General features: G+C 40.2%; 1 protein-coding gene across 1 annotated transcript; it reads right to left on the bottom strand.

Annotated features, from left to right (window-relative positions):
• Positions 1-174: 174 nt before the first annotated feature.
• On the bottom strand, positions 175-12,311 carry fbh1 (F-box DNA helicase 1). The gene is made up of 21 exons (XM_087786780.1): positions 12,138-12,311; positions 11,632-11,790; positions 10,789-11,210; positions 10,011-10,141; positions 9,804-9,951; positions 9,528-9,709; positions 8,440-8,514; positions 8,276-8,367; positions 7,234-7,402; positions 6,874-7,090; positions 6,722-6,809; positions 6,581-6,664; positions 6,378-6,514; positions 5,455-5,551; positions 4,650-4,810; positions 4,517-4,586; positions 3,838-4,029; positions 2,352-2,477; positions 2,186-2,292; positions 1,342-1,461; positions 175-671 (listed from the first exon to the last, which is right to left on the bottom strand). The coding sequence occupies exons 1-21, from the start codon at positions 12,154-12,156 to the stop codon at positions 510-512; spliced, it is 2,958 nt and encodes a 985-aa protein (XP_087642906.1). The 5' UTR covers positions 12,157-12,311; the 3' UTR covers positions 175-509.
• Between the last annotated feature and the right edge of the window lie 196 nt (positions 12,312-12,507).

Here is a 12,507-nt window from a genome sequence, read left to right as displayed (position 1 = left end):
TCAGCTGAGTTTCTTTTCTCCGTAAGCGCTTCCTCCCACGTTCCAGGTCAATTCTAGTGACGCTTACATTGAGATTTTAGTTGTTTTTTTTCTCACAAACTCAAGTAGAGAAGTTATTGACTTGGTTAAATGTGGATGGAAATGAGATGATGAAAAGATATTGGACAAATCCTATAGATGCTGGATTGGTTTAATGTAAAAATACTTTCATTATTGTGACTAACACAAGTATGTAAACATTATTTGCTGAACGATACAACAAGTAAATCATCATTTCTTTCACAATTTAAATTATAAAACACCAAAAAACATAGACAAACGTGATCTGATCCTTAAAACGCTTCACTGGCTGCCAGATCTTTTCAGGCCTTTACTGACTTACTTCACTCTTAATGGTTATATTTTGTTCATGTCCTTTTATCAATCATGTCGTGTGAGCATTTGATGCGTCATTCATTCATTTTTCCATGACTCAGCATTATCCGAAAGACAGATTTGGGCTCCGAGTGTCAAAACCAGCACTGGAACATCTGCGGGGGTTCGTGCAAAAGTGGGTGGAGCTGCTCCCTGTAGTGACTGTAGTCCATCATGAGGTGGGCGAGGGGTCCGGCCCGGGTCCAGACGCACCTCCCGCAGAGCGGCCCACCACAGTTCTCACCGGGTCTCATGATCTGGAGTCGAAGTAGACGCAAAGATGGAAAAAACATCTTTATATGGCTTCTATTTAGGTGTTCCACAAGGATCAAGTCAGAACCCTTTTCAGTTGTAATTTTTATTACCAATCTGTTCCATGGAAACTGCAGCATGTTTGTGAAACAAAAATATATTTAGGTTTTATTCTACAATTTTCTTAACTTAACACCAACTACATTGAATGCAGCTGATTTACATAGAAATGAATGTACTGTTTCTATTACATGCGACAAACTTGTCGCTGTTACAAAATTAAGTTTGTTGTAAACTTTTGTTTACCTTTAACGGAAAAACCCCCAAATGGTCCACAAGAGGGAAATAACATATTTACAAAAAGTCATTAAAAAAATGGTTATTAAAGTACTCTTACCATGCTAAAGATGCATTTAGCCGTTTTACTGATGGTGCCGTTGAAATACACAATTCAAGGACCAAGACTTCCGAAAGATTCATTCTATGTAGAAAGTCTGACTGGCTGCTATAATGAGTTCTTTGAGAGGGGGTGAGATGAACAGACAGCTGTTTAGGGTGTTCATTGGGGGCAAACCATAAATCATAAACATTAAGTATGTCTTTTTTATTATTCGAAAATGCTGCTCACGCTTTGCCGATTGGCTGCTACACAAGCTAGAAAACCATTGTACTTACGCAGCTCATGACTCTCCTGGAAACGGTGAAGGCTGCGCCCGGGGTCAGACTGTTTGGGCAGTTGTGGATGGAGCACGACGCTTCCTGGTTCGTGGGCATCTCGGTGGTCATGAAGTATTCCTGTCCAAACACAACCCGAGGATCAGTCACACAATCTCTGCACAAAGCTTTCTCTTTTTTCAACGGATGTTCCTCCCACAGCAAAGCGTGTGCACGACCGGACTAGTTAGCATCAGGCACATCTCCTAAGCTATCCTAAGCTTTGGAACAATCTTCCTCTCTCTTTGCGCTTGATGGAGTCTACTGACTCCTTTAAGAAACATCTTAAGACGTTTCTATTTGTTCAGGCTTTTCCTTGATTTTCTGGAACTCCTGTTGTGTTATCAGCTTTATCTTGATCTTTAAAGTATATATTTTATTGAATATTGTTTTGATTGTTTAAGCGCTTTGTGACCCTGGTCTGGAAAAGCGCTATATAAATAAATATTACTTACTTACTTACTATCTCCTGATTCACCAGGGGACTTCTACTCTCACCTGAAGTCAAGTTTGACCGAAAGAAAAGAGTTTTCTCTACAGGGTGAGGACCTCGGTAATCCAGGGGAGATTTAAAGTAGAAGCACCGTTTCGTTTTTTAAGAGTCCTAGCAAGGCACATCTTACTAGGACGAGGCTCTTGGTCGCACCCAGGACTATGTATCTCAGTTGGTCTAGGACTTCCTGAGAAGAAGAGGATGTTTTTGAGGAGAGAGACTCTTTCTAATACCAGGGTCAGGGTTTTCAAATCTCAGGTAAGCAGTAGAAGAGGATGGAAAAAAAGACAGTTAGCATCATCAGAATCTCACCCCAGCCATGGTGAGGATGCGCTGAACGTTCGCGGTCATGATCATGACGGTCCTGGCTCGGGTTATGGCCACGTACAGGAGGTTCCACTCGTCGTCGGGAATCCTGCCTGTGCTCGAGAGGAGACGGGTCAACCAGGAACCTCCTGAGAGAGACGCCGGCGCTCACCGAAGGAGAAGCCGGAGTGATTCCGCAGCTGGTGTTTGGAGCACGGTATCGCGGCGAAGTCGTCCGTGATCAGCACCGCGTCGAACTCCAGACCTTTGGCCTTGTGGACCGTCCCCAGGATGAAGTCTGGAACGAGACACTGGATATCAAGCCGAGTGACCTCATTAGTTAACTAGACACACACTTATCTGGACACTAGACGTTGTCGTTGATATTTCCTGAACAACAAACCTGGACAAAGTTCAGCTCAGGCTCACGTTTGCCTGCATCAGCGTTGAGTTGATCAACCTTGTAAATACTTTCCACCAGAGAAATGTTTCATCATAATCTCAACACAAATATGGTTCAACATCTATTTAATGTTTCACTTATATCTTTATTTGCAACATATATGTATATTGAGAAACTAAAAACACTGATGAGTTTGTATTGTTTGTTTTCTCGTCAGTTATGTTTGTGGTTCATTTGTTTACGGATCATTACTTTGATCAGATCAGTTTGTTCAGGTATGATGTTGTTGTTTTTTTTAATTAAATTAGTTTAATTCATTTCTTTTTCCTTTCGATCTTTCGATTTTCGATCAAACACAAAAGCACATGTTGCACCTTATAGATAATAGATTGAAGAATAATGCTTAATATTTATCTTCCTTATAAACATTTTTTTTTACTTTTCTACCTAAACATTTGATTGATTTGATCCTAAAGCTGCTGATAATTACTGAAATGTTTTGTCGTTGGAATGTTGAAGACAACAATGAATTTGCATTAAATATACATACTATTTTGTGTGTGTGTGTGTGTGTGTGTGTGTGTGTGTGTGTGTGTGTGCGTGCGAAGAGTCTGTGTGTGCGTGTGATAAGTCTGTGTGTGTGTGTGCGATAAGTCTGTGTGTGTGTGTGCGATAAGTCTGTGTGTGTGTGAAGAGTCTGTGTGTGTGTGTCCATGGACTCTCCTACACTCTCCTCTTTTTTTCTCACTATAATTTCCCTCACTCCTCTCCTTATCCATCTGTCTACCCACCAATCCTTCCTCCCAGCCTGTCAAAGCGGCAGGCCGTCAGGTTCCTCTCGAGGTTTCTGCCTTCTAAAAGGAAGTTTTTCCTCGCCATAGCTAATGTACAGTGTTTCGCTTCTTGCTCTTTGTTGTATTGCTGGGATCAGTTTATCCTTAATCAACTATAGTCTTATTTCAACTGTATAGTGTCTTGAGATAACTTTGTTATGATAAGACACTTTAAATAAAATTGAATTGAATTGAAGAGTCTGTGTGTGGTTGTGCGATAAATCTGTGTGTGTGTGTGATGAGTCTGTGTGTGCGTGCGTGTGTGCATGCGTGCGTGCGTGCGTGCGTGCGTGCGTGCGTGTGTGTGTGTGTGTGTGTGTGTGTGCGTGCGTGCGTGCGTGAGTGTGTGCGTGCGTGTGTGCGTGTGTGTGTGTGTGTGTGCGTGTGTGCGTGCGGGGGTGTGTGCGTGTGTGTGTGCGTGCCTGCATCAGAGATGGCGTCCACAGAGCAGCGAGTGATGCGAGTCACCAGCTCAGGTATTCTTCTCTGGTATCTTTCTACGATGCTGATCTTGCCCTCCAGGTTGATGTCCTCCGTGTTGAGCGCGTACTTCTTCAAAGCCTGGAACGGTTGCTTAGCTTTAGCAAACCAGCGAATCAGAGGCTCTTTAAAATCTGCAGGACACATTAGAGCCGAGAACAAAAATAAAAAATACACTCATTAATCGACATATAACCTGGTTCAACAGACATATGAACATCAATCAAACCAAGATTGAAAGCAGACTTTGTTTTAGCTCAACACCTCAAAAACAGTAGTATAGTAGCTTTAGTCTCCTGGTCAGTTGTCAACATATATTCAGGTTAACACGACAAATCTGGCCCGCCAAGTGATTTTAGTGCTTCGGCCCACTGGAAGGTACATTTATTTTCATGTTTATATCGTGATCTACAAAGATGCCAGTGTTTAGGATAAAATAAGGATAAGATTATACAGATGTCCATCAAAAGTTAAACTGATGTTCGATTAATTTGCTGTCAGTGTTTGGTGAAGAAGGACGAAGGTATAAATTGAATCTCAATATTTTTGGTAGATATAAAATATGTTCGGTGTTTGTGTTTGAGAGAGAGAGAGAGAGAGAGAGAATCTTGAAAGACTTACATTGCCGTTGGTTCCCATTCGAAAGCTCCCAAATTTCCAATATCTGACCCAGACCGATGCTGACCAGACCCTGCCATGAGAGAGCGCTCATGAAGAACACACATGAGGGTCGCGTTCGGATCTTCACACTCACCCCGATGAAGTGCAGTTGGCAGAGCGGGTTGGTGTCGATCAGCTGCACGGCTTTGTCGAACACGCTGATGTTGCACCTGGACAAGATGGCGGTGGTGCCGCTGCCGGGCTTCTTGGCTTCAGCGATCGAGGCTAACGTGGCAGGTTCATCGAGCACACTTCCTTCACATGGACAAGATGGGTGCATTAAACTCATGAAACAGGATCTGGATCTTATAATCCATGCGTTTGTGTCTTCTAGTTTAGACTATTGTAACAGTTTGCTTTCATGTCTTAACAAGAAGGATCTGTCTCGCCTGCAGTTGATACAAAACTGCAGAAAGAATTCTGACCCGCTCTAGTAGGAGAACTCACATTTCTCCAATCCTTAAATCTCTTCACTGGCTGACAGTTTCTTTAAAGAACAATTTAAAAATTCTGGTTCTTACTTTCAGATCTATTCATGGTCAGACTCCTCCTTACATCAGTGATCTGATCCAGCCTTACACCCCAGCTCGGGCTCTGAGGTCTGTGGATCAGAATCGACTGATGGTTCCTGAACACGCTTCAGGACCAGAGGAGAGAAATCCTTCCAGGCTGTTGCTTCTAAACTTTGGAACGATCTTCCTCTCCCTCTGTGTTTGATGATCTACTGACTCCTTCAAGAAACATCTTAAGACTTTTTTATTTGTGTATGTCTCTTATGTTTAAAAAAAATATATATATATTTTTACAATTGCGATTTTGAGTTTGTTTTTATTACCGGCTAGTATGTGATTGTTACGTTGTTTTGAACGGAGGAAAAACAGCTTTCAACTTCTACTTACCATTTTGATTCCCTCCGACGAGAATCTTCTGGACCTTCTTGCACACCGAGAGGATGGTGGCTCCCACGTAGGCGATCTCGGCACCAAATCGAAAACTCTGCAGAACAACGTACAGGTTCAGGATTAGAAGTGACAACAAACTTTTAGGGTATTTTATTCCTTAGCAGTTATGAAGACGGGACATTTGAAGCATTCCAGGAACAAATACCACAAGACCTTCAGTCATGGAAAGTTAACCTTCGACTAGTTCAAACTTCAGTTCACAAATTTAAACTAGTTTAGTTCAGAATTAAGAAATGTGAACCAAGTAAATATCTACAAATATGAAGTAGTTCAAAGTCGTTTTGTTTCCATATGTTGCAGCAAGTTATTGATTTTCAAACATATTGTCACATCATATCAATTACATTACATTGTGCTTTAATAGTAACATAGATACAGTGAACTCACAAACAATTTCATGGTTCAACTTCAATTGCATGAAACTCACTAATGGTTCAAGACCTGCTGAACAGAAACATGGGGTCGGATGTTGGATGAATGGCCATATTTTTTTTAATATTTAAAACCAGTATCCTGTTTTTTAAATGTTTTTTATTAGTATTATAACTCCATTCTTCACTTCTGTACTGTGTTGCACTTGTATCTCTATTTATTGTTGTTGTTACATCTATCCTTATTTTATTATTAACAGTATTTGTTATTATTTTTGAATATACTGTTCTGTATGTAAACTTTCTGGTCAATTTTTAACAATAATGAAAGAATAAATTAATATTTATGTGTGTTTTTACCTGAACTAGTTAATGAACTATCGTTGCCTTTAAAGTTAGCGATGAATAATTGGACCAGAGATTCCCTGCATTTCATCTTAGATGAAAATAAATACAACGGTATCAATCCGGTCAAACAAGTGTCCACACCTGCGTCAGGTAGAACATGTGTGTGTGGTCCACATGATCCAGAGCGTTGACGGCTCCTCTGAAGGTGTAAATCTGCTGATGCGGATCCCCCACCAGGATTTTGCCGCATCGTTGAGACAGCAGCACGTCCATGATGGCTGATGGGAAGGTGACATAAAAAATTAAAAAACACGTTTCTGATAGGCTTGTACTGCCTCACTCACCTGGAGTGCAGTCCTGCGCCTCGTCGATGAAGATGACATCATAGTCCAGTTGAGGTGTTTGGAGTTGCCACAATTTGAGATAACCTGCAGATCTCAGATTAAAACCTGATAAAGCTTTTTAAGACATTTGAACTCTCTCACCGTCGTGGGTCATGTTGTAGGCCGGCTCCTTCGTCTCATTCATATCTTTCATTTTTCTCCAAATCCATTGAGCGTCTTCCACAAACATCTGCGGTGGAATCAGATACATTTTGAAAAGGATTTTGGAAGCAGCCTTTATTTCCCCCCCTTACCTTCCTCTCTTCCGCCAAGATGGCTTTCCCTTCGTTCCTGTTGGGGTAGAAGTTGGGGACGTGTCTCTCGCTGACGGTGGCGTCGGTCGAAGCCATGAAGGTGTTCAGAGTGTTCAACACGACTTTGGCCTTTGCAAAGCCGCCCCTGCCTTCTGGCAACACGGCGCTGATGGCTAAAGGGGTGAGGTTAAAGTTCAGCTTTCCTGCTTTACGATACCTGGGAAGAAAAAGTGGTATTCCTCAGGAACTATTGTTTTCAACGTCTCTTCACTTTCAAAGGATTCAATCTCTTCAAAAATTCAAATCAAGAGTTCAGCTCAATGGAGAGATACTCGTTTCTTTACGAGGTGAAGATCTCACCTAATTCCGGTGTCTTTGTAGGCCAACGAGTGCACCGTCCTGCAGTCCACGTTGTAAGGGAAACGCTTACTCGCCTCGCTGGCAACCGACTTGTTGAACGCCACGTAGAGGAAGTGGCGATTGGGGAACTGCTCGGCGTACTTGACCAGAGTGGTGGTCTTCCCTGTACCTGAGCAGAGGAGAGGAGTTGAACCATTCCGCTAAGACAGGGGTAGGGAACCTGGTCCAGAAAGAGCCGCAGTGGGTGCAGGTTTTTGTTCCAACCGATCAAGCATGTACAGTTTAACCAATGAGGTTTCAGCTGAACAAGCAACACCAGACTGACAATCAACTGATTACACTCCTAAGACACCTGATTGGATAAAATGTGTCCTCTTGAATGGTTGGAACGAAAACCTGCACCCACTGCGGCTCTTTCTGGACCAGGTTCCCTACCCCTGCGCTAAGAGAAGACGGGAGGGCAGCTCGACTGTAATAAAGCACTCCTTAGAAAGGTTGCGAATCAAAATGTTACGAGTACAAATCAGATTTTCTAGACAAAAGTTCAAAATAATGAGCAGAAATGTCACAGGTATTGTGTATCAAGCTAAGATATAATAAATAAACAAGGCTAATGAACTGAACCAAATGTGGTTTTTAAATGATAAAATATTTTAGATAGATATATATATATCTATATATACAATGTTACGTGTAAAGTGACCACATGGGCAGGAGAAATTGAACTTAATAGGATTTATTTTGGAAAAACAACACATTTCAAAGTAAAAACTTATGCTAGTTTGTAATACTCAGCAAATTTCAAGTTTCACATTAACGCATTTCAAAGCAGAAAATTAAACAAATGTTAAATCATTTTTTTCCCATCTTATTTTGGAAAACCCTATATAAGAAGAGATTCATAAGCTTATATAAGAAGGTTCGAGTCACGTCCGATTTTTGGACAGTTCATATTTTATTTAAGTTTTATCTTTTGGTTTCGTTTTCTCTTATTTTGTAGTCGATTCTATTTCAAATACATGGATGTACACGTGCAGTTTACCTGCAAAGGCCTTAATCTTGACTACATGGTCCCTTTGTATGTTGTGGCTGAGAATCAGCTGCTGTTCTCGAGTCAGATTCATCCGCTGCTGCCTGTGTGAGATACAAACTATTTCAATCTAAATTCCATTTAAAGTGTGTTGGGCTTCAAGAAAGACGTCTCACCTGCTGTCACAGGAGTAGAGATGAAAGGGGCCGTTCTCCATCAGATGTAAGACGTAGTAGATGTTATAATGTGGCCTGGAAGAAGAAAACATTCTCTAAATAAAGAAAAATGGATCATAAATTTCCATTTACTATAGCGAGCGGACAACACATTAGCATCCTCATCCTATCTCGAAAGACTTGGTGTTATACTTGCACCTCTACTATTTTGGTCAAGATGATTCCTCTCCTGCTTTGTCGTAAAGTTCTTTTTAATAAATAAATGCGTAATTCACAGCAAAGCATGTTTTACTGACGTCATTTTTTGTTTAAATGGCACCTAATGTGCGGATTGTGTCTCTTAAATTGTTCTAGGACCTCTATTATTCTCATCAGTATGTTTCTTTTTGCACAAATCTCTCATTTAATAAAGATATCAACATTAGGAAATATGCTTAAGCCCCGCCCACTTGCGCTGTTTTGGCTGAGAAGAAGCCCAAAAAAAAATTCTGAAGCTAAGATACAAAAAACATTATCTTTGTCAATTAATTTGATTTTTGTTTTAAGAAAATGTTCCCCTGTTTTGCTGGAATAATTCATAATGTCTACCTCATCACTGGCTAAATAAAGTTTGAATAAAACGTTAACTAGAACAACATCGACGACAAATACGAATGACAACACTAACATATTTATCAACAAAGAAGAGAACATTAATAACTACTATGAGATTTTTATTATGTTTATAATGATCCATCCATCCATCCATCCAATTGTATATGACTTCAGTAGTTGATTGTGTATGTTATTTAATGTAACAAATATCACATTAGATTGATATAATCAATCATTAACCTACAAAGTTAGATAGAAAAATCTTTTCTAAAAAAAAAAAAGAATATTAACCTTTGCTGAAAATACTAGTCACAAAAAAAGAAAATTCAATTACTTAAGTATAAATAAGTATGAAGTTGGTTTTCCTATTGAAAACGTTGTGTTGACAAACAAAACGGTTGGATTAGAGAAACTGCCGCAGAGGTTGTCGGGTCCAAAACTAAGAATGTCAAGACCCAGGAGATTCATTTGTCCAAAAATATCTGGAGACTCACCGGTTACTAATGAGAACCTCGTTCCTCTTCATGGCCAGCAACATCGTGGCCATGTGATTAAGGAACTCTGTGACGGCGACGTGCGACATGCAGCCGTGGAGAAGAGTCGCAAGCTGTTGCACGTCGCAGACGTTCTCACTCAGGACCAGCAGCACGGCCATGACGGCACATGGCCCCGGACCCTGCACAGGTCAGACAACATCATGCAAGAGCTGGAGTCCATCATTCCTTAGATATTATTTCTCATTAACAACAATGTATTTAGTATTGACGCACCTCAGAGTCACAATGGATGAACCTTGGAATGTTCTTCAGACATATTCGGACGCTGGCCTCCGCTTGTGGAAAAAGACGATGTTTGCTCACGCAAGTCAGAATCCTGGAGGGATCGACTAGTTCCCCGAATTCATGCTGAGCCATGCATCTGTGAGGAGATGGTGGTTACACTAATATCTGGTGACTTCAAATAGGAGACAAACTTACGCGATGAGATTTTGGATGCTGTGCTCTGATGACCTATTGATGCCTCTTTTATTCAGGATGTCTTCCACCTCTGTGACAGTTTTGTCCTCCAGCATGGTGAAGCAAAAGTACTGTTTCCTGTAAGGAACAAACTGGAAAAACAAAGATACAAGCTTTGGCAAAATAAAATCATTCATACCTGAGGGCTTTGGAATGTTTTCATATTTGTATTAAATCAACTTCCTTCACGCAAACTTATTTTTTTCTTTCATTTGAACCACTATCCGCACCAACTGCTAGTTATATCGCACTCTTTTAAACACAAAGGCAGGAATATCAGAAAAAGACATTTACACCAGCTACGTTTTCCGGAATGTGTTTAAAATAAAGCTAATTTCATTTAGCATCAATATTTCACACACAGTCAAATTATTAATAAAGATTGTAACAGCAGTGATCGTGGTAAAATTAAACATGGGTTTATTTTCATCTCAAGATTGTTCAACAACTCTCTTTTACATAAACTTTATAACCTCTTTATATGAACAACTTTATTGTTATTAGATAACAATTTATGGTGTTTATGCGCCTGAAATTGTGCCATTATGAGCCCAATCTGAGGCCATAAATGACTCTCAAGTATGCAGCGGGTGCTTGGGTATGTGTGAGTGTTTCTGGATGACAGAGAGTGTGTACAAGACAGTGTAGGTTGTTTGTTGTATACATTATCTGAATACATATACTGGAGAAGTTTAATTTGTACACACAAATAAATTTAAAAAAAAAGGAGAATTGTTACCTTGGGGTCTTCAACAATGATCTTCCAGCGTTGACAGACGAGGCGAACACAGCGATAGAGGTCCTGGGCCGGAAGGAGAACCAGCACTTGCCACAGAACCTCCTCCGGCAAGTCCTGGATGCAGGATTTAGGCTGATGCAGGTGATCGTCGCTGCCCAGGAGGCCATAGTGGACATCGAGAATTTCCTCCGCTTGAGTCCGCGGGTCATCTTCCATTGATTGAAACTCATCGTCCCCAAACATCTGTGGCGTCATTCCTTCCAAGTAGTCCTCCTGCTCCTGCTCCTGCTCCTGCTCCTGCTCCTGCTCCTGCTCCTGCTGCAGCGCCGCAGCTAACAGACAAGCATCGTTTATCTCCTCGTCCTCGTCATTCTCTTCTGGTGTCTGTGATGAAGCTGTTCGAGCGGAAACTGATGACACTCCTGTCCAGAGGGGAATAATGACAATGAAAAAAGTGTAAACACTACTGAAGAAGAATTGAACTGAATTCATTCACTTATTCCCGATTGAATTTACATTTAAATTGAGCCAATCCCAGTTACTTAGGGCCTGAAACAGTTCAGAAGTCTATTACAACCAACATAAAAGAACCACCAATTATCCTCACACTCAAACCTACGGAAAGTGAGAATTATCACTTAACCATTATATGTTTTGGGAGAAAAAATGCCTCAATAAAAACATAATTGTATATTCACATGAAGGAAAGGGGTTTCAAAAAGAATTTAAATAAAATATACTATTTGTTCTCTGGAAAAGGAGATGAAATCTCAGATAAAATGAATGACTGTTTAAAATATATATAGTTTTGGTTTTTTTTGGGGGGGGGGTGGAGGGGTTTACCAGCATGATTCCGTTTTCTGGATTCCCTAGGATAAAGCCCTCTGTTTGGGACGTGACCCAAGTGATTTTGGTTGATAGCCTGTGGGTGAGCGAGTGAGCCCGAGTCCGCGGCTCTCTGTCTACAGTCGTGTAGATCCATGTGTTTCCTCTTCGCTAAACCTTTTGAGAGAAAAAAAAAACATGTTTGAGAAACATTGAGGGCAAAGGTTGATCAAGCTTTAGCTATAATGGCCTTTAAACTGCCTTTAGAAGTACATTATCAAATGGAGAAAATAAGGAATAATGTAGAAATAAATAGTTACAAATGTGGACTTCACTGTTTCTGTCGCTTGATATCAATGTTTACAGTCTTTTTAATTACGTTGTTTTTAGGTTTTTTGAAGTTAACTACTTACCTTAAAAAATTGAATTATTTTTCTGTTACGTCAGTAAGTTTCAAATACAAACAGACACATGACATTGATTCTACGAAGCTTGTTTTGTGCCCATGGATGAAAAAAACTCACCTTTAACAGAAAATTCCATGTTTGATTCATGTCTTTTAAGTTAAAATAATATGGGTTTGTATCCCTTTTAAGTATTTGTAAAATATAAAGAATGATTTTTGTCGCTAAAAACAACGTTAATACTGTGTTTTCTTTTAATCAAAATTCATAAAAACTACTTTGGATTGTGATTGTTCCGCTTTTCTTCTTCTGTGCTCAGGAGCGGAGTTCTACACTAGACTAAGGTCTATACCACCCCCTGCTGACGATTTAGCGCATTAATATTATGGGAACTAAAACTTAACTTAAAACAATTAATCGTAGAAAATGGGCTTAATTGTTTAAAAAAAAAGAAAAGAAAAAAAGATCGAATCAAAAATGTATTTGAAAT

Source organism: Callionymus lyra, chromosome 3 (assembly GCF_982586985.1).
Source record: "Callionymus lyra chromosome 3, fCalLyr1.hap1.1, whole genome shotgun sequence".
Taxonomy (NCBI): domain Eukaryota; kingdom Metazoa; phylum Chordata; class Actinopteri; order Syngnathiformes; family Callionymidae; genus Callionymus; species Callionymus lyra.
Note: the sequence above shows the minus strand (reverse complement) of the source record. Positions and strands in the feature narration are given on the sequence as shown.